The 20,754-nt window shown below is 37.7% G+C and overlaps 8 protein-coding genes across 8 annotated transcripts; 2 read left to right on the top strand and 6 right to left on the bottom strand.

Annotated features, from left to right (window-relative positions):
* Positions 1-171: 171 nt before the first annotated feature.
* On the top strand, positions 172-5,601 carry B0P05DRAFT_468637 (CCR4-Not complex component, Not1-domain-containing protein; the record flags this gene model as incomplete). The annotated part of the gene is made up of 7 exons (XM_051574441.1): positions 172-432; positions 479-676; positions 720-985; positions 1,033-1,315; positions 1,368-4,546; positions 4,587-5,272; positions 5,318-5,601. The coding sequence occupies 7 exons, from the start codon at positions 172-174 to the stop codon at positions 5,599-5,601; spliced, it is 5,157 nt and encodes a 1,718-aa protein (XP_051435633.1).
* Positions 5,602-5,760: 159 nt separating this feature from the next.
* Positions 5,761-7,259, top strand: B0P05DRAFT_538353 (kinase-like domain-containing protein). The gene is made up of 6 exons (XM_051577829.1): positions 5,761-5,799; positions 5,864-6,042; positions 6,092-6,178; positions 6,219-6,460; positions 6,501-6,985; positions 7,046-7,259. The coding sequence occupies exons 1-6, from the start codon at positions 5,784-5,786 to the stop codon at positions 7,102-7,104; spliced, it is 1,068 nt and encodes a 355-aa protein (XP_051435632.1). The 5' UTR covers positions 5,761-5,783; the 3' UTR covers positions 7,105-7,259.
* On the bottom strand, positions 7,101-8,809 carry B0P05DRAFT_636759 (uncharacterized protein; the record flags this gene model as incomplete). Its single annotated transcript, XM_051583629.1, has 3 exons — positions 8,561-8,809; positions 7,232-8,518; positions 7,101-7,187 (listed from the first exon to the last, which is right to left on the bottom strand). The coding sequence occupies exons 1-3, from the start codon at positions 8,735-8,737 to the stop codon at positions 7,101-7,103; spliced, it is 1,551 nt and encodes a 516-aa protein (XP_051435631.1). The 5' UTR covers positions 8,738-8,809.
* B0P05DRAFT_63902 (uncharacterized protein) lies at positions 8,802-10,718 on the bottom strand. The gene is made up of 2 exons (XM_051583700.1): positions 9,219-10,718; positions 8,802-9,169 (listed from the first exon to the last, which is right to left on the bottom strand). The coding sequence occupies exons 1-2, from the start codon at positions 10,543-10,545 to the stop codon at positions 8,841-8,843; spliced, it is 1,656 nt and encodes a 551-aa protein (XP_051435630.1). The 5' UTR covers positions 10,546-10,718; the 3' UTR covers positions 8,802-8,840.
* Positions 10,719-11,341: 623 nt separating this feature from the next.
* On the bottom strand, positions 11,342-13,300 carry B0P05DRAFT_596164 (uncharacterized protein). The gene is made up of 4 exons (XM_051583120.1): positions 13,126-13,300; positions 12,612-13,069; positions 11,870-12,559; positions 11,342-11,809 (listed from the first exon to the last, which is right to left on the bottom strand). Exons 1-4 carry the CDS (start codon positions 13,132-13,134, stop codon positions 11,617-11,619), a joined length of 1,350 nt encoding a protein of 449 aa, XP_051435629.1. The 5' UTR covers positions 13,135-13,300; the 3' UTR covers positions 11,342-11,616.
* B0P05DRAFT_611449 (uncharacterized protein) lies at positions 12,815-13,924 on the bottom strand. Its single transcript, XM_051583393.1, has 2 exons — positions 13,126-13,924; positions 12,815-13,069 (listed from the first exon to the last, which is right to left on the bottom strand). The coding sequence occupies exon 1, from the start codon at positions 13,603-13,605 to the stop codon at positions 13,150-13,152; it is 456 nt and encodes a 151-aa protein (XP_051435628.1). The 5' UTR covers positions 13,606-13,924; the 3' UTR covers positions 12,815-13,069; positions 13,126-13,149.
* Positions 13,925-17,856: 3,932 nt separating this feature from the next.
* B0P05DRAFT_578849 (uncharacterized protein) lies at positions 17,857-18,733 on the bottom strand (the record flags this gene model as incomplete). The annotated part of the gene is made up of 3 exons (XM_051581886.1): positions 17,857-18,067; positions 18,097-18,633; positions 18,699-18,733. The coding sequence occupies 3 exons, from the start codon at positions 18,731-18,733 to the stop codon at positions 17,857-17,859; spliced, it is 783 nt and encodes a 260-aa protein (XP_051435627.1).
* Positions 18,733-19,122, bottom strand: B0P05DRAFT_451297 (uncharacterized protein; the record flags this gene model as incomplete). Its single annotated transcript, XM_051573887.1, has 1 exon — positions 18,733-19,122. A coding segment is annotated over one exon (390 nt), but the record flags the coding sequence as incomplete, so codon positions are not given.
* Between the last annotated feature and the right edge of the window lie 1,632 nt (positions 19,123-20,754).

Raw genomic sequence — 20,754 nt, 5'->3', positions numbered from 1 at the left:
CCTACAGGCTTAAAGATACTTGTATCTTCATGGCAATATGTACATAAGGTAAGACAGAACACGGCGTGTGTATGTATAATTGCTGACATACTATAGGAGGATCCTTTTCCAGTGCACATCTTTCTTCAACCTTGGATGCATGTCAGAGGCCAATTCAGCGTATTGTATTATATGGTCTATGCTTTGCCCGAGTTATTAGACATGAGTCAAACAGGAAGAAGAGTGATTCCTGAAGAATTGATGCCTGTCTTACCTGTCAGTATGCGACAAGCAGCCACTCAATTAGCTTCTCAACAGCTGAATTGCTTGAGTCTACTAGAAGCCATTATGGATTTAGCTGGAACGGTGGTATCCGAAGATGTGAAAGTGTTGATGGATCGATTGGCTATTCAAGCACCTGAATTATTGATGATTGGATTGGCTCAAATACAGGTACATAGGAAGTCAATGATGCGGGGTCCATACTCATTTTTATTAGCCCATGAAGAATGAACTTCACCGTACCTTACTGCCTAAACTACTAAACATCTTTTTTATTGGTCATGTTAATTCAGCACTTGTGATTCGATTACTTTGGCATGTTCAACCTCACTTGTTACTTGAAGGATTCTTTGACATGTACAAAAAGGATCCTACTTGTATTTCTCGTATCCTAGATATTGCTCAGGAAGCAAAGGTATACATAAGATATCTTACGCTGTGATTAATGATCAGAATAGATTGTGGTCCATATTCTCAAGACAGATGTGCCCTTCTTTACATTGGATTTGGCTTCTCTTGCTGCACGTAGACAAAACCTGAATTTGGAGAAATGGTTAATGGAGAGATTGGTGAAAGATGGATTTGCTTTTTTTGGTACCTGTGTTGATTTCTTGGAGAAGAAATGCGCGATTGAAATGGCTCGTCAATCAGGGGCTAATGTGATTCCTACTTTACAGCTCTCAATGGAAGTGATTCGTATCTTCTTTCGTGTCTTATCTGAAAGGTAAAGTGATGACAATCAGGGATGAATATCCTAATCCCAGAATATAGACCTTTGCCTCCTGCTGAAACAGCCAAATTGACCAAACTCAGTCAACTCTATACGCAACTGTATCCTCAATTAAACGATCGTCCCACCAATGAGGTCAAAATAGACCCACCAGAGACAGAAGGCCATTATTCAGATGAAGTAGAAGAAATGGTACGCTTGTATTTTGAACGCTTATACACCAAAGACATCAGCGCGAGTCGATTTGCTTCTGTTTTGAAAGCCTGTCGTACGTCGAATGATCAACGTCAAGTGAATTTCTTTTCATGTACCACACATACACTGGTAAGGTGATAATACTCGAATGAGGATGATTTGTCTAACAAAGTATTTTAAGCTGGATGAAGCGCGCTTTTTTAGTCAATATCCAGAAAATGAATTGATGGCTGCAGGTGAACTGTTGGGTTTATTGATTGACCAACACTTGATTTCGTTTGCTCAGTTACGTGTCACCCTTAAACTGGTCTTGGATGCACTCAAACACCCTGTGGGATCCAAAATGTTTAATTTCGGTATTCAGGCCTTACTTCAGTTCCGTAGTCGATTGCATGAATGGCCTCAATATACTCTCTTGTTGTCCAAGATTGAAGGATTGCGTGGTTATCCTGCCATTGTGGAAAGTATTGCCACTACTTTGAAACAATTGGCTCAAAAGGACCCTGAAGACAAGACCATGTCACCTAAACTGAGTGAGACAACAGCCGAACGATCAGCAGAAGCAGCACCCAATGTCACCACCTTGCTCAAAAACACGCATCAATACGAAACCCCAGCTGACAAGATCCAAGAGCGTATTTCGTTCTTGATCAACAACTTATCCGCCAGCAACACAAAGAGTAAAGCGACTGAATTAAAGCAAATGTTGCAAACATCCACTTGGGGATGGTTTAGTCATTACCTTGTTGTTCGTCGTGTCAGTATTGAGCCCAACAACCATGAATTGTATGCAGGTCTTTTGGATGAATTGGCCTTGACTGGCTTGACAGAGACAGTGGTCGAGGAGACCTATACCAATATTCACCTGTTGCTTCGATCAGACAGTATTGCACATTCCTCTTCAGACCGTAACTTGCTCAAGAATTTGGGTACTTGGCTAGGTCGATTGACACTGGCTAAAAACAAGCCTATTCGTCATAAGGATATCTCCTTGAAGGACTTGTTGGTCTCTGCTTATGAGAAACAACAATTGGTCGTGGCTATTCCTCTTGTCTGTAAAGTATTACAACATACTGCTCATAGTAAGATCTTTAAGCCGCCAAACCCTTGGTTGATGAGCCATTTGAAAGTACTGGCTGAACTCTATTGGACTGAAGGACTCAAATTGAACCTCAAGTTTGAAATTGAATTGTTGTTTAAGGGTTTACATCTTGACTTGAATGAAATTGAACCTACAAATGTGCTAAATAAACTCAGTACCACCACCACCACCACCGCCACAACCACAACCACCACCACCACAGCAGCAGCAGCAGCAGCAGCAGTTCCTCCTCCTGGTATGGAGAAAGTAGCTTCGTCACCTGCTACTTCACAAAAATCCATCAAAATGCCAGAAGAGCCTGTTCCGTTACCGATTGATGTCACACCTATCCTGGCCAAACTTCAGATCAACCCTGCTGTGGGTCAACTGATGGTCCAACATCCTTTGATCAAATCCACCGTGTATGCAGGTATCTCTGAAGCCTTTACAGAAGTAGTGCCTCCTATCTTGATGACATCAGCCAATATTGCTGCTGTCTCTACTAAGGAAATGGTCCTTAAGGACTTTGCTACTGAACCTGATCATCTCCGTCTTCAACGTGCTGCTCATGCCATGGTCCAACCCTTGGCTTGTAGTCTGACTGTCGTGAGTTGTAAAGAACCTTTGTGTAGCACTATGATCTCGATCATCTCACTTCACTTGGTTCAGAAGGGAGGTCTTCCTGAACCTTTGGCTGAAGAAATTGCTTCTACAGTAGCGAATGAAAACCTTGAACTGTTATGTGTCTTTATTGATCAATTGGCCAAGACAAAAGCACTGGAAGATGTGGACCGTCTTTTGGCACCTGCTTATGCTAGCCGTGTGGCCTATCGCAAGCAGCCTCAAACACAACCGTTTTTTGATGTCTTGAGCCTGAATGGTGCTCCTCATTCGATTCCATTGCCTGAGATGCTGAAACCCATGCGTGGTGTATCTCCTGAACAGTTTCGGTTGTATGAGAACTTTGATCAGCGTTCTTTGGCTGCTATGCAACAACAGCAACAAATGCAACAACAACAGCAACAAATGCAACATTTGCAACAACTTCAACAACAGCTTTCTCCTGCTCATTTCCATCCTGAAATTCATCGTCTTCAACAGCCACTTATGTTAGCTCCACCCCCACCACCACCACCACCTTTTGTGGGCAATGAGTCCCCCAGTCCAGTCATGGCCAATAACATGAGCCTATTGAATGCTAAGCTTGAACAAATGCTGCTTGAATTAGACCGTATGGTGCGTCAATGCAACATGACTGTCATGACTCAATTGCCACCTAACCACGATATCTGTCTTTTGATTCGTCAAATCCCCTTAATGGTCTCCCAAAGTCCTCATCCTTTACAGACCTTGATTACCTTTGTTGAAAAAGTAGTGTTGATGCTCTATCAAAGTAACTCTACCTTTGGACTTGAAGTCTATACCATGTTTCTCCAATCTCTTTTCGAAATCTCGGGTGAAGTGACTAAAGAAACCTTGTCTTGGCTGATTTATGCAGATGATGAACGTAAATACAATGCTCCTGCTGTCTCAATGTTGATTCGGTATGAATTGTTGCCTTTGGAAGAATACGATGTCCAACTGGCAAAATTGATTCATGCGAAAGCGGACAGTGTGATTGAATTCACAGCCAGTTTGATGCGTCTCTGTCTGTTGTCACAACAGCCAATTACGTTCTTGGATGACCATGTCTTGACGCTCTCTGCTTTACAAGCCTTGGTCAAGAACGATGAAGCACTGCCTAGTGTGGTTCGCCTGTTAGATGATCTGGCTCAATCGATTCAACAGCCCTACCCTGACATGAGCAAGAAAGTCAATTGTCTAGAGATGCGTATGGTCTTGGCTGAATGGGTGCGGTTATGCCAGCATCCCATGGCGACAGAAGAGATCTTTACTGCCCTGGTTCAGCGTGTGATGCAATTGACCGAAGACCAAGATCACCGATGCTTCTTTTTCAGGTTGTGTACAGAGACGTGTGTGAATCATTATCTGGCTTTGCGGTCTGTCAGTACACTTCATCATCGTCGTATGATTCATTTGATTGATTCGTTTACCAGGTTGATCTGTGCCATGGTAGTCGAAGAAAAGAACGACAAGGCCAAGATCAAGTTGTTGAATGATGCTTTGTCTGTGATGATTTTGGTCTTGTCGCATCATCATGAAAACCGCGGTATTGGGTTCAATCAAAAGCCATTCTTGAGGTTGTTTTCTTCCCTGTTTAACGAAATCAGCAAGATGCGTACAAAGTCCATTGATGCCCATGCCTTGATTACTTATAGGTAAGTACCTACTCATGTCTATATTTATTAACGTCATTAGCGATGCTTTGTATACATTGCAACCCAACCATTTCCCTGGGTTTGCATTCAGTTGGCTTCAGTTGATTTCATGCCGTTCTTTCTTGCCTCAGTTATTCATCACTCAGGATAGTCATGGTACTCGCTTATGCCAAAAGCTGATTCATGCTCTCCTCCAGTTCTTGGGTCCACTCTTAAAAGGACAAGGATTACCCAATGCGACAAAAATGTTCTATCGCGGTACTTTACGTGTCTTGGTTGTGTTGTTGCATGATTTCCCTGAATTTTTATGCCACAATTACACTTTGTTTGCTCAAGCCATTCCTCATAGCTGTGTTCAATTACGCAACTTGATCTTGAGTGCTTTCCCTCGCACCATGCATTTGCCTGATCCATTTACGCCTGACTTGACATTGGATCAGTTACCAGAGTGTTTAGAGACACCTTTGTTTGATCAAAGTTATGCTGATATCTTGGCCCACGATGGGTTTAAGCAGCACACGGATGCGTTTGTGGCCAACAAAGACACGGACGTATTCTTTAAGGTATTAGAAGCACAGATCGAGAGACATAAGCACAAAGAGAACCATGCTGATATGCTCTGTGCATTTGTGTTGTATATTGGTACCTTGGAGCAGACAACAGACATGAGTGCTAGTCCTGCTTTACTTGCCTATACACATCTCTTGTCTTTGTTGGAGTCTGAAGGTAAAGCCAGTCCATAGGATATATGTATACTTACCTATATATTAGGTCGTTATATTGTACTGAGTGCCATTGCAGACCATTTACGTTATCCCAACAAACACACTTGTTTCTTTCATAACGCTTTACTTTACTTGTTCTCTCATCAACCTGAACCTGTCAAGGAACAAGTCACGCGTGTCTTGTTGGAACGCTTGATTGTCAATCGACCTCATCCTTGGGGTTTATTGGCTACGTTTATTACACTCATCAAAGATCCTCGCTTCTGGGACCATGAATTCATTCGTTGTTCGCCTGATATTGAACGTTTGTTTGATAATGTCTCTAGGTAAGGTTATGTTGGTTGAAGATGGTACTTATTAGATATGATAGATCCATTAAACATACAGCTGTTGTTCATGCTTAGTTTATGCAGAGAGTTTGTCTGATTGGCTAATAAAAGAATTCATATGACATTGTTACGCATTTCACACATACACACACACATACATATACCTTTTCTTCTTGTTTTATCATGAGTAATAGTTCGAGTAAAAAAAAAAAAAAAAAAAAAAAAATAGACAGATGCATTCAGTAGACTGACTATCAAACAAGATTCTTTTAGAGTATATAAAGTCTCAGCAAAAGATGGAGCAGGTCATGACTTGCAACTTCATTACACAAAACATAAAGTAGCAGGCAACGGTTCATTTGGTGTTGTCTATCAAGCCAAGTTGTTACAGACAGGTGAAGATGTGGCTATTAAAAAAGTGCTTCAAGATAAACAATACAAGGTGATTATATGCTCATGATGTTATACTGACTTATGTCCCCCTCCTCTAGAATCGTGAATTACACATTATGAAAAGTGTGACACATCCTAACATTGTCACCTTGAAAGCCTTTTTCTATTCTCAAGGTGATGGCAAGGTAAAAGCAACAAGTAAGAGAAGCTTATTTATTTGATTAGAAAGAAGAGCTCTATTTGAATCTTGTATTGGAATATGTGCCTGAGACACTCTATAGGGCTACACGACATTATGCTAAATCCAAACAATCTATGCCCTCACTGTATGTCAAGTTGTATACATACCAAATCTTACGTTCATTGGCTTATATTCATTCCATGGGTATCTGTCACCGTGATATTAAACCTCAAAATTTGCTTTTGGATCCAACTACAGGCATTGTGAAGCTATGTGATTTTGGAAGGTAAGAAATAAGCCATAGCAGTATACTTAATCAGACATAGTGCCAAAATGTTAATGCCAGATGAACCCAATGTGTCTTATATCTGTTCTCGTTATTATCGTGCTCCTGAACTTATCTTTGGAGCACAAAACTATACTGTCTCAATTGACGTTTGGTCCACAGGCTGTGTGATGGCAGAATTGATGCTTAATCAGCCTTTGTTTCCTGGTGAAAGTGGTGTTGATCAACTGGTAGAAATCATCAAAGTGTTGGGTACACCTACCAAAAAGCAACTCTTGAGCATGAATCCTCATTATACAGAACATCGTTTTCCTCAAATCAAACCACATCCATTATCAAAAGTACTTAAGAAATCAGACATGGCTGCTGTTGATTTCCTGTCTGAATTATTACAGTACACACCAGATACACGCTTATCCTGTATGGATGCCATGGCTCATCCTTATTTTGATGAACTGCGTAAACCAACCACAAAGATGTTGAACAATAAGGAATTACCACCTTTGTTTAACTTTTCAGAACATGGTAAGTGATATAAATACTGGGGGTTTTTTCTTTCTTTCTTTACTTATATAGGCTTAATAGAACTGTCTATTCGACCTGATCTTGTACCCAAACTACTCCCATCCCATAGTCATGTTTAGAGATGTTTGTATTTTCTTTCTGTCTCAAAAATAAGTGCTCTCCATAATTTCATGACAAATACAAGAGCATCTTCATCCAAAGCCTATAACAAACATCAATATACAAACATACAATGTGTTTACTTACGCCTTCTAATTCAGACACAAGTTCATTGGGTCCTTTTTTCTCCCGAATAAACTGAAGCACATAATTCACCAAGTCTTCTTCTTCCATACCAAGCAAATCCATAATTTTTTTAGATACAAATGGGTGTAGTTTGGTCTCTATCAATTCCTCTGTCAGTTCATCCCATTTGACATGATATTCCCATAATTCAGCTTGTGAACTAGGAATCGAATCAATCAAATCCTTTACTCGGCGCTGCCTTTCTTCGGGTGACAAATCTTCATGATCATTTTCTACATTGGTTTCAATACCACTGTAGTCCAATGGCACAAGCACACGACGCTTCTTTTTCGCCTCTTCTTCTTCTTCATCATCAGCACCACCCAATGTGTTACGCTTGATGTTGAGATTGAAATTGAGCTTAGTAGGCTTCAAAGCAATCTTGGTATCATCCGTAGCATCACGCTGCAATAACCGACTTTCTTTTTTACGTTTTTCTTCTTCTTCTAACCGTTGTTTCTCTAATTCGATTTCTTGTAGTTCACGTCGACGATCTTCTTCATCGCGTTCTTCTTCACGTCGCTTTTGAATATCGCGCATACGTCGCCAACGCGATCGATCAGCATAATAAGGTTCTTCACCACGCATCATCTCGACTTGATCATCCCAATGAGCCAGTCGATCTAACCAATACGCTTTGTCTTTTGATTCTCGTTCTTCCAACTCAATCTCTCGTTTCATGTCTTTTTTGTATTCTCGCATCTTGACCATCTCGCGTTGTTCAAATCGCTTTTCGCGTTGATGATAGGCATTTTCCACATCCCGATCATGCTTTTCTTTACGTCGACGTTCGATTTCTTCATCGGTCAAGGTGTCTTGTGGGTAGCTGTGTTCGGTGGGACCTCGCGAAAACCGCTTGGCATCTTGTTGAGCAGCACGTTCTTTATAAAACGCTAGTTCTTTTGCCAAAGCGTCGGACTCATCACGCGCTTCACCATAGATGGTCTGGAGATGCTGTTTGACCTTGTCGTATCTCTCTTGATCAGAAGCTTGGTTATTGGCCTGTTGATGTTGACGTTGATAATCGTCCAGGTGCTTACGTACTGTATCGTCTGCTTTTACAATCAGTTTCTTCTCTACTGGTGATCCATCAAGTGATTTGAGGGTCACACCAGGTGTTGTTTCGCCACCCAAGACACGCAAGGCACACAACACACTGTCTGTATCGGCAAACGTGGCAAACCCAAACCCTTTAGGTTTACCTGAAGGATCTTTGGTACGTTTCCAATGCATTAAATTACCACACATCTAACTTTGTCAGTAGCATGGCCTACATTTCCATCAGTTTACCTCGAGTAAAGCAACTATCCATTCATCGGTAATGCCTGGTACAATAGCACCTACAAATAACGTATTGAGTTTTTCTTCACTTGTGAGTGGTTTTGTTGCCGGTATAAAAGTGGTGGAAGGAGGTAATCCATAGGATGTTGGTCTATAATTGTATTGATTGTTTCTATAAGGATCCATATGAAATAGAAAAAAAGTTTTTTTTTTTTTTTTTTCTAAAGGCGGTGGGCTTTAAGGCCCCCTTTTTTTTTTAAAAGGATATTGCATAATTATGTTTATTTTGCTATAGAATAGGGTTTAATACATGGTAGCTCTTCATCGCTTTAGAAGTTGCAGCTTGAATGAGATCAAATGATAATGCTTCAAAAGGTAAAGGATAGTGTTTGTACAGTTCAGTAGCCGAAGGTAATGTGTTTGAGGGAGCTATGGATACAATAGAGTAAGGGGAAGTGCTGGGTGTTACCTGGTGGTCTGGTGAGGTCTTTAGTTTGAGTTCGTTCATATAAAGATCGATTCTTGCTTTAATGAGATGGGCTGCCTTTTGGTCTTGTTTCTTCACTTGGGATAAAGTAACAAGTGAGTCTATGATGAGTAAAAGCATGAATTTAGGTGCTAGAATAAAACTACATCAGTACAACAATCAACAAAAGAGACTACTTACAATAACAACAAGCATTGGATATAGCTAAACGCCTTAGTAATGCAAGCGAAATGTCCGAGAGATACAAGACGGAAGAAAACATGTTTTCTTCAATCACTCGATACATGGCTTGATCTTTGTCTTTGGGCACAAGTTGTATGATGTAGCTTTGTAGTGCCAATGTATGTGAAGTGATGACCATAGTAAACAGTAGTTTAGGAACTTCTGTTGTGGCTTGAATAAGGTCTTGAGTAATACCAAACAGATTACTGCCTATCCTAAGGTGATCTGGTGTGTGGAGCCACCATGTATTGACATCATGCTGGTATTGTATGATCTCTTCAAAACTGATTTCTCCTTTGTTTCCAGTAGCCATCGCATACAATTGAGTAAGGATTTTGGTGACGGTATAGCTCAAGGTAAGTTTCATAATATGGTTGGTAAGTTCAAAAAGCATTTTTGTATTTTCTGGTTCGTCAGGCAAGGCCTGGAAACGAATATCAAAATGCTTTATATCCAAACGCCTAAAGTTCAAAAAGAATTCAATGTTAAACCGACTAAAGTTGGACATAAAGATATTCCGTGTAATCAAGACATGCTCGATTCTTTCAGCTCTATCTCGGTCAAAGAGTGGTTTTGAGTACATCTGTGCATTGTTTGGTGTGATTGTAGAACTAATGACAAGAGCTATATTGCTCCATCTCTGCATCTCTTTCGACCGTAATGTAGCCACCATAAAGGGTTGTAGCAGGTTAATGGTAATCAGTGTTTCTAGTTGTCGTTCAGGGTCATCGAATATCTCGATCAGTTTTTCAATACTGAGATGATAAAAGTATTCACCCAAGTATCGTCTTTCATGTGTATTGAGGAAAGCATGCTGACAAGTCGAAATAGACGATGCAGTGCAGATAGCCAATGTAATGATATCCTCTAGTGGATTTTGAAGACTGCTGTAATGTTCTCGAAAAGAAGGTTCATGCAAGATGGGTATGATCATATCTAGACAAGCGAAATATTTGTCAACAAGTTTTGGGATCATGTATTTTGAATCCATAGGTCGAATCAGACTGTTGGGTGGGTTCCAAGGGGGTGTATCCTTCTCTCTTTTGTTGAAGGGATGCTGCTGAATGTCTGTTTGCGACTGTGACATTGCTTTCCATGCCAACATAGTAAAGCTGTGGACACTTTGGTTACATTCAAACGAAGTTTGAAACGTATGTCCAAAAGGCGAAAGATAGCGAATGGCTGCTTTTCCAAACATAAAGAGTTCTTCAAGAGTATGGATGTTTGAGTTGAGCTGAAGCTTACCATGGTGAAATTCAAGTTGCCATTGGGGTTGGCACTGCATAAGCCTTTTTTGATGAGTTACATGATGTTCGAGTTGCTGAAGCTGATGTTCGAGTGTTTTTGTTTCTTCAATAAGCGTTTCGATTTCTGCCGCATCTTCTGTATCAGAGCACCAGTCATCAGAACTATAGTTCTTGGACAAGGGATCTTGAGGAATGCACACTTGGTTTGATTGGATACAAAATTCACAAGAGTCTTTGTTTATTTTAACACATCTTCTTCGTCTTTTTTTGCAATCTAAACAGAGGATGAGAGATAAGTAGAGTATGACTTTAGGTGATGGGAAGCTTACATTGACAAGGTTTTGTTCGAACCATCTCGATATAAAAATCAACCAATTGTTCAGTCATGGTGGCTGATAATAGTGGTTTGTACACCGAAATTCAGTTACCTCCATGTGACACAATGTTCTATCAAGCCACGTTTTCTCTTCATTTGAGGGAAACACTCTGTCTACTTCTTAAGGCGGTATATAGTGATCTCGAAAGAATTGTAGCTGTGAGCATTTCATAAAGAAACAAAAAGTCTATTAATACATGCATATATACTTCAAATAACTACAAACCATGTTTACTAACATATAATGTACCTTTGAAGTTGATTTGGACTAAAAAATGCGACATGTCCAAAAATGACCAAAGCTTAATTTTTGATGCTGTTGGACGAAATTCAATTACAGTATTTCTACTTTGAATTCAGACGATGTTAGTTTTTTTCTGAACGAATCAAAATTAATTTCCAGATACTCTTATGAAATAAAAATGGAAATTAAACAGAAAGAGAAGAATTATTAGAGAAGGTACAATAGCATGTTAGATGACTTTACCTGTAACAATCTTAATTCCTGAAGGAAATACCGTGTTTATTACGACGATTGTTGTTTTTTTTAATTTCTCTTGAATCGTTCTGCACGGCCTTCACCCTTCCAAATTGACTTGGCAATGTTCATCATATTCAAACTAGCGTTGATGTCACGCTGCCATAATGTTCTGCACGTCTTGCAAACGAGAACACTATTACCGCGGGCACCACTAATACCACCCAAAGTCCTACTTTCACATTTGGAACATATTTAGGACGTCAAATATTCATCAATGTCCACAACGAGTAAGTCACCAGTCCTCTCTCTTCTTTTCAACGTTCTGTATAGAAGACCAGTGACACCAGTCCGGACTGTTTTCATCTTCACATGGTCCTTCCCAAACATGCCACTACCAAATACTATCAGTGGTACCTTCTGTTTGTACTGAAAGAAATTGCTTTCTCTAAGTACCATAAACTTATGAGTATAAAATTATCATAGCCATGCCCAAGTAACTTTTTACCTTTTTTCTGTTGTTTTCGGTGTCATTTTTCTCTTTTCTTTATCCTTCTTTCCGGAATTATTCCCCTTCTTCTTCCGCTTCCCTTTGTTCTTTGCCCTTTTTAGTTTATTTCCTCTTGACTTCTTGTTGTATTTCTTGATACCATCTAACAACATTTTTACCATTTGCTCCGGTGCTCGTTGGCGACCCTGGTATAAGAAAAAGGTTTCTTTTGCAGTTTCTTGATTGTAAAAACTGAAAATACGACCAATGTTTTCGAGCATATAAATGGCATACTCCATATACAGTGATTCATTGGCAGTCTTATTGGTGGGTATATTTGTTTCAATCGTCTTAATACCGCATGCTTTCTTTTTCTTCTCTTGCTCTGCTGATAATTTTGTAGAGCCTGTCAAGTAGTAATATTCCTTGATGGAACATTGTCTGAAATCGTTAATATTACTACTTGAACCAGCAAATGCAGTGAAGACCCTTTTTCTTCCTGGATCTACGGCTATTGGTAAATAGTGGCTGTCAACTTCATGCTGCTCAAAATCATCCAGGATCAGATCAACTTGATTGATTTGCTTGGTTAAACGTTTTCCTCTGATTGTTCGTTTGTTAAAAACGAAATTAACAGAAAAACTGTCTGATCTGATCAGGTTACCAAAGAGCCTCTTATTTGATCCAGTGAGTAATAAAGATTCAATCCTAATAATAAATATATTTTGAATGATCATTATATTTACTACTATGTACTTACGATTTAATTCTAAGCGGTTTAAAATCAAATACCTTGTGAAATAAATGCAGCTGATCATTATACCCTCTGGGGAGTGGTTCACCAGGAAGAAATGCTGCTAATGCATTGACCGAAATTGTCACTGATCGCCAATGGCATGATGGTGAAGGGAATACATTGAACAGCCTTGGTAAAGGAAGTCTTCTAACGTCAAACGCTTTATGGGATTGATGTTCCCTTTCAAAGACAGCCAGTATATGAAACACCAGAGGAACAAAAGAGCCAGGGTTATCAGCTAATGATTTTATACTAACTCTAGCATTGAGTTTGTTTTTAAGTGGCAGGCATTGTTCATCGATTCTTCGTTTGATCATAGGGTCTTCAAGTGATTTCTGTTCAGGCCATACCGCTTCACCTTGGCATACATACTGATATCCATATTTTATAACAATATTATCGACGTCCTTCGGAGCCATGGACTATATACATAATATTTAAGCATTTAGAGTAAATGAATGTGATTATTAGCTCTTACAACAAACATAATTTGAATTTGGTATTACAAAAATCTTCTCAATATATTTTCAAGTCTTTCTACAACTGCATTCTCGTAGGTGGTTGCCAGCTCCTTGCAGGCCTCAGTAATGCACTGGCTAGCTCCTCCAATCGAATCTTCATTAAAAGTGGCATTAGGATTTTCAGTTTTGAAGTTATCCCATTCTTGTAAAAAAAATTGTGGCAAAAGCTTGGTGTTTTTAGGTTCTCTATTGTTCACCAGTTGACAAACAGGATACCCAAACTGTTGCCGAAAGATACCATCAAATACGGATTCATTTGGGGTTTTCAAAAGATACCAGTTCACAAAAAGTTTGGCTCTAAACACTATCTCTCTTATAGCGCTACAACACGAGGTTATTTTCTGCTTCAATATGTTTTGATACTCTTCCTTGACACAATTTTGAAAAGGTAATTTACGAGCGTAAAAAGTGTAATTTGGCCCAAGATTCTGAAGCATAGTATTTGACTTACTCGTAATGTAAAATGAGCAGAAGAGTGACCGGGAAGTTCACACTTCTTGCATATTACCCCCGGATTAACTTCAGCTTGATTTCTTTGACGTTTTGCTGCTCTTTTTATTTTTTTCAGTATTTCAGGCTGCTTTCTCTTTCTTTTTCTGGTACCAACTATTAGATAGGTTTAGTGACCAATATGGCCATATCAATTGAACACTTAATGACTATACCTTCGTGGCCAGTTTCTTGGAGCAGATGGAAAACTTAATTTTTCTTTAAATAAGATGAACCTCGTTAAAAAAACATTATAACAGACAAGTCAATCTAACTATTGTTGATGATCTGGAATAAATAACTTTAAGTAAAAAAAAAGTATATACATCATAAACCATACCATCACAAATAAGTCTTTTCTCATAACAAGAGCATTTGTCATATATTATTATTATTATGCCAGCTAGTCATAGTTTGATAGCAATAAAACTGAGTTCATTCTAAACAATGATATAGCTGAATCAACATTTACACTCCTACGGAATAGAGTCATATAATCCAGGAACCAGTAAACAGATCTCATCTTGAATGATAAATAACTGTAAAGATGGTTCGCAAAGTATATTTTATTGAAAAAGCCAATACTCTTATTCCATCTAATAACTTTCAGCTCATCAAGTTCTATCTCAGGTTACATCTAAGGACAGAATCCAAATCATATATAAACCTAGAATATAAAAAATTTCTCTCGAACTTTTACCTTAATAAACATTTATAAACGGTCTCAAAGTACTTCCTACACGTCTCTTTATTTTTTTCTTTTCTTTTTTTGGACTGAAGAAGGTTTTGTCTGGTGTCTTTAATGTAAGCAATAGTTGTCTTTTTCTTGTTTTACAGTCAGTGCTTGTGGTTGACTAGATCTTGTGCTTGCGCATTGTCTATTCATCTTTAGTTATTGGCAAAAACAGTCTTAAATAAAAGTAATGGACTTGAGATAGAATTTAACTAGTTTGTTATATTTTGTTGATAATATAGTAAAAGCTTTATTGATATAAGTATATGATATAATTGATAATGTAATATTGAGTTATCTTACTTTTTCTAATTCTCGAGTAATGCTTGAGACAAAATCCAAAGAAAAAAATAAGTGATAGGATAGATGATAATTATATAAAAAATTGAAGATATGTGTAAGTACTTCCAAAAAAAAAAGAAAGCGAGTCTTCTAAGATGAAAAGGTCGACTTGATTTGAGCATTCCTCTCAGATCTGCATTCAAAGTTGATGGCACACTGTAATCAGTACAAAGGAGGCCCATTTCAGTGGATACTGACTATTAGAGGGGTACTCTTTGTAGTATTTTTTGACGTATAAGATACACACGAACAAACTATATTATAATACATGCTATTTTTGAGGCCAAAGCGAGTAGCTTTGGATATTGCAAATGATGAATACCATACAAAAGGAGGATTGTCTATTTTAAATGCCATTTCCTTTTTATCTGGGGCACCAGACTCACACTCTAATTTGATCAGCATTCTTTTTCTGTTTGCCAATAGCTCAAACTGTATTGCTAGATCCAGGTACAGCTGTATATGTCTGATACTGCTACTTTGTAAGCCTTGGCGGCAAACAAAATCCATGATTATGCAGCTATATGAAAAAAAGATTGCTATATAAAATAGTGCTATTATTACTGTGTCAACTCAATACACTAGGAGAACATAGATTATATGTTTCTGTATTCGATCATGTAGTCTCTATACCTCTAAAGCCCTCAATAAGCCCTTAAAACAGGGGTTTAGAAAGTTAACTGAGTATAACTGAGTCTGAATAATGGTCAGGGAACTTATCAGCTTTCTTTGCAGCGTGTTTGTTTTCTGTCCTTTCAGGATAATGTACCAAACGTATCTAGGGGGATTCATCGCCTGGGTGCAAGTGCATTCTCTGTCAAGATAGTCTGCCTTTTTTTCACTAAACGGGTCTTTGCCGAATTTGATAGAGAGTAAAACAGACGCGTGTAGAGGGTTAGCTTATGGTCCTGTCCGAGGGGGTATTCCATCTTAGTTATGCGCACTGGCAGTCCAAGTCCAAATATTCCCAACGCTGGAAGGCTACTATCTTTTCTTGGCACCTTCTTCTCACTTGTGGGGAGGGAGGGGAACCTATCGGATAGTAATAAGTTTAACCCTATTCGTGGTATCTTGGTAGTCTCATTTCTTTGTGTGTGTGGCTATTAGGGTATTGCAGCAGTCTTGGTGTTTGCTACTGTGATAGTGCTAGAAAGCGGTAGTGAAGGTTACTGGGATTGATAGTCATTCGCCTTTTCTTTTGTGAATGCCCTTTAGAGGGGCTTATTTTAGTCTGATGGCTAGAGTAGTCTTTCTAAAGTTAAGCTTCACTTTTGAAGGGGTATCTGTCTATTTGTGGCAAGCTCTATTCATTTAGGGTCGACTATCGGACAGAGTAATGGCTTTTTATATATAGTGTTCGTCATTCTCTATTGAAAATGATACGCATTCCATTTTTTTTGATAGTGTGAATACTATATAGTGGGGGTCTGAGGGGCTTTGTGCGTACGCGCACCATCTTTTTGGGAACTCAATTGAACTGGTTTAGGTCCTCGTCCTAGTTCCTGGAAACAAATACTCACAGTATTTGGCTAAAGTACCAGTTTCTTTTTTATCTTTTTATTCAATAAAGTATATACACTAGTTTTAAAATAATTGATAACGCGTCTTTTCTTTTTCTTTTTTCTCTGCCCTTCACTTGTTGCATGTTACAAAAAAAAACAGGCTTATTGACTATCATTAAATCAGCAGCCCTAAATTCTGTAGCTAATCATTGCTGCAACGTTACTTATTGATCACAAGCAAGTATTTGCCACAAAAAGAAATAATGATCCTCATTTTTTTTTTTTTTTTTTTGGCTTAGAGACTGTCTGTGTACTAACAGTTCTATTGAAGGGTTGTATGTAAAAGCAAGATCAAAAGAGAGAAACTGTTAAATCTCGGCTCTAGAATGACAGGCATTTGTAACAAATGTCCTCTAAGCAATGGCTTAGGTATTTACAAGTAGAAGTTATCATAACCTTGGAAGCTCTTGAGTCCAAAGAGAGCATCTTTGGACATGATAAGCATCAAATGTCTTGTAGGAGAAGGGCTGGATATTTCAAACACCAACATTTTCTTCTCTGTTTCTGCTTGTCCTGGGTAGTAAAAGTCATTAATTTGGTTAAAAGTGTCAGAGTTTATAAGGAATAATCAAGAGACGCATTGAGTAAAGCTATATAGCTTAGTATGGCGCATTTAATGGTGTAAAAAGTGCAATAAAGTTGCCATGAAAAAGATGAGAAAAAGATGGAAAATGTATTCTCGCTTTTGGACGATAGCATACACTTTTTATATACGTATTGCAAAATTAATACTTTTACACTACTTTATAGCACTATGGAGGCATTTCTCGCTATGTATTGTTATAGTAAAAGTCTTACGTATCTCTGACAAACGACGGCTTTACTACCCCTCGACCACTTTTTCGACTGAAAGCCAATTTTGTATTCAATTTCTGACCCAAACATTTTTGTGTGTACGATATAGTCAAACGTATGGAATTTGGCGTTTTCTCGAAAACAAATGTCATTATTTTTGTCTACTTTGGTAAAAACAATTATTGGAATTAGCTAACTAGAGCTGGTGTATTTCTTTTGATTTCAGAGAATTTCCTTTTTCATTAGACAAAGTTATTTTTAATTGTAAATGATTTCTTACTCCAAGATTCCTGTTGCATTACGTTTGTCAACGGTTGATGAATTCACTCAAACTAGTATTTAGATGAAGAGAAATATCTTTAGCTCATAGCTTTAGAGGATAAAGTAAATGCAGATTGCAACATCGTCAACATCGTCAACATCGTTATTAACACACACAAAAAAAAGTTTGGATATGAGAAAACTGTATTTTTTTTTTACGATAAAACATTGGGATAATCCTGACTGATAATTTTTCATTAATTACTAATTTGTCATATAAACGGTGCTAATGGTGATTAGGTATCATTTTTTGCTCTGTGGTATATATTCTTCAAGCTATGGGTGTTTGAGTACTCATTGAACAGACCTTTTTTCTTTCCATCTTCCCAACAGGCAGACCAATTCATTCGACCTTTGTTATTCTGCTTCCAAGCATCGATGAATGCAATCAAATCTTTGTATTTGGAATTTATAGAACTAGAAGCGCCGTCAAAGTCTTTAGGAAGCTACATTGATGTTGTTGCTTCTGGAGGTGTATTGTTTAATTCTTGCTTCATTGCGTCGTACTTAAGACTTGCGTTATAGTGCCGTCCTGCTTCTGCGTATTGATGCGCTCGGCTGGGGTTGTCGAAAACGGTCGTCATTATTTTCTCAAATTGATTTTGTGTTGCTTGACAAATCGTTTGTAACGCTTCGACTTTATCATTCTCTGTTTTTCTGTCATTTTTGACCATTTCCATTGTGACAAAGTACAGTTTTGTATTATTGGGTCGTCCCATCGGTCAATAATGATTATGTTTTGCTGGCCAGAACTCAAGAAATGGACAAAGACAACCAAAGGATCCAATTTCTTGGTATCGTGATTGTCAATAAAAGGATTGATACTCTGTTTGGTCAGCATGAAGCAACTAGTTGCAAAGTGGCAGCAAGGTGTTTCTAAGAGGTTAGACTTGTTTTGGACAGATTTGAAGAGGTCTCTCAGAGTTTTGGGCTTTGTTTTCGAGGTACAGACGAGGAATAAAATTGGTAAAATGTGGAAACGCTTATACACATTCAGGCAGTACTGGACGGCTCGAAACATAAACTCGCGTGTCACTGTTTGTTGTATTTCTGCTACTACAGGAGGTAAGTCTACAAGATCTGATGAATGAGATATATAGAGAGCTTCACACTCTATGCCATCGATAAACATATTGTCGCCAGCCTTATAAGTGCCTGAAGGAACTCTCAGAAGCGAAGTGGTGATCAGATCAATAATAAACTGATTCTGGGCTACGATTCTGCTAATTTGATCTGTATCTGGTATGTAACCGCGTGGTAACCTGTATTGTATTAACTCTTCTGGTACTAAAAGAAAAAAAAGAAAAAAAGAAAAAAAGGCATTGTTCTCGCCAACGCTTTCCCGCTCTCAGAGCGTCTATTTCAGCAGCTTCCTCTTGCAAAGCTCCCAATTGTTTCTTTACTACGGGTAGTGTCCAATCCACTATACCACGATGCTTCTGATGCCGAAGGATTTTGTTACGTTTACGTTGTAACCGTTTAATCTGTTTGTTTCTCCAATTGACTGTCTCCAATTGAAATGATTTGGTAAACAGTTTGACTTCAGCTTTAATCCAGTCCCAATTTCTCTGAGCAGTGTAATGTTTTCTCTGATTCTGGAGTTGCAGAACTAGTGTATCCAAGAAAGCAGCTAATTGTTGTCTAAACTCTTTCTTTTTCGCTAAGTTTGGATTTGCCTTCCATGCACCTAGGCCTCTAGTGCTTGTAGCGAATTACAAAGAAAAAATAATATCAGAATATGTAATCAATTTGAACTTCGATAACAATTATGCCGACATGACAAGTATGTCATTTGTGTACTCAAAAAAAAAAATTAGAAAAATAAAAACCACTGCTTTAAAATAAATGCGAAATATTTTCTGTAATGGCAAGAAGTAGAAAATAGGAGAATTTCTGATTTTCCTGTTCTAAATTAATAAAAAAAGCATGATTTTCAATTTTTCTGTTTAAATTAATAAACGAGTCTACCGGATGATAATTTCACTGTTTTGATTTAAGAAAGAGATTACTGCCTGGTAGATTTGTTTTTATTTTAAAACAGAAAAATTGGGAAACAAGCTTTTTTTTTTAATTTTGAACAGAAAAATTAGAAAATTTTACTTTTTTTTTTAAATTTTGAGCAGAAAAATTAGAAAATTTTACTTTTTTATTCTTTGCACTGCAAAAAATATTTTTGATTTAATTTAGAAACCTAGTTTTTATTTATTTCTAAAAGATATTTTTTTTAGTACACAAATGGCATACTTGTAATTTCGGCATAACTGCTAATATTTCTGCTATTCTGAAAATGCTTTTCTTTTTCTTTTTTGCAAGCCCATCACACTGATCACAAAGGCATGAGGTCTACAAGTCTTTCCATGCTTTTTTTTCTCTCTAGCTGCTTTTTTGTAGAGCTATTACAATCTTTAGAAAGAGGTTTTGAACACTAAAATTTATGCTTGGGTCAGAAAAAAGAAAAAGCATTTTCAGAATAGCAGAAATATTAGCAGTTATGCCGAAATTACAAGTATGCCATTTGTGTACTAAAAAAAATATCTTTTAGAAATAAATAAAAACTAGGTTTCTAAATTAAATCAAAAATATTTTTTGCAGTGCAAAGAATAAAAAAGTAAAATTTTCTAATTTTTCTGTTCAAAATTTAAAAAAAAAAGTAAAATTTTCTAATTTTTCTGTTCAAAATTAAAAAAAAAAGCTTGTTTCCCAATTTTTCTGTTTTAAAATAAAAACAAATCTACCAGGCAGTAATCTCTTTCTTAAATCAAAACAGTGAAATTATCATCCGGTAGACTCGTTTATTAATTTAAACAGAAAAATTGAAAATCATGCTTTTTTTATTAATTTAGAACAGGAAAATCAGAAATTCTCCTATTTTCTACTTCTTGCCATTACAGAAAATATTTCGCATTTATTTTAAAGCAGTGGTTTTTATTTTCTCTAATTTTTTTTTTTGAGTACACAAATGACATACTTGTCATGTCGGCATAATTGTTATCGAAGTTCAAATTGATTACATATTCTGATATTATTTTTTCTTTGTAATTCGCTACAAGCACTAGAGGCCTAGGTGCATGGAAGGCAAATCCAAACTTAGCGAAAAAGAAAGAGTTTAGACAACAATTAGCTGCTTTCTTGGATACACTAGTTCTGCAACTCCAGAATCAGAGAAAACATTACACTGCTCAGAGAAATTGGACTGGATTAAAGCTGAAGTCAAACTGTTTACCAAATCATTTCAATTGGAGACAGTCAATTGGAGAAACAAACAGATTAAACGGTTACAACGTAAACGTAACAAAATCCTTCGGCATCAGAAGCATCGTGGTATAGTGGATTGGACACTACCC

This window comes from Gilbertella persicaria (genome assembly GCF_025201335.1).
Source record: "Gilbertella persicaria strain CBS 190.32 chromosome Unknown B0P05scaffold_16, whole genome shotgun sequence".
NCBI classification, from domain to species: domain Eukaryota; kingdom Fungi; phylum Mucoromycota; class Mucoromycetes; order Mucorales; family Choanephoraceae; genus Gilbertella; species Gilbertella persicaria.
The sequence above is the reverse complement of the archived record's forward strand: the minus strand, read 5'-3'. Positions and strand labels throughout refer to the sequence as shown.

What these genes read in the sequence shown, in the direction of transcription:
- B0P05DRAFT_538353 (XM_051577829.1), top strand. An exon ending in TTCAAGATAAACAATACAAG is followed by an intron (nt 6,043 to 6,091) that starts GTGATTATATGC and finishes CCCCTCCTCTAG; the next exon opens with AATCGTGAATTACACATTAT. An exon ending in AAGCTATGTGATTTTGGAAG is followed by an intron (nt 6,461 to 6,500) that starts GTAAGAAATAAG and finishes AATCAGACATAG; the next exon opens with TGCCAAAATGTTAATGCCAG.
- B0P05DRAFT_596164 (XM_051583120.1), bottom strand. An exon ending in AAACCGCTTAGAATTAAATC is followed by an intron (nt 12,560 to 12,611) that starts GTAAGTACATAG and finishes ATTTATTATTAG; the next exon opens with GATTGAATCTTTATTACTCA. An exon ending in CCGAAAACAACAGAAAAAAG is followed by an intron (nt 11,810 to 11,869) that starts GTAAAAAGTTAC and finishes TATGGTACTTAG; the next exon opens with AGAAAGCAATTTCTTTCAGT.
- B0P05DRAFT_63902 (XM_051583700.1), bottom strand. Translation starts at nt 10,545, where the DNA reads ATGCAGTGCCAACCCCAATGGCAACTTGAATTTCACCATGGTAAGCTT. An exon ending in ATCCAATGCTTGTTGTTATT is followed by an intron (nt 9,170 to 9,218) that starts GTAAGTAGTCTC and finishes GTTTTATTCTAG; the next exon opens with CACCTAAATTCATGCTTTTA.
- B0P05DRAFT_611449 (XM_051583393.1), bottom strand. Translation starts at nt 13,605, where the DNA reads ATGCTTCAGAATCTTGGGCCAAATTACACTTTTTACGCTCGTAAATTA.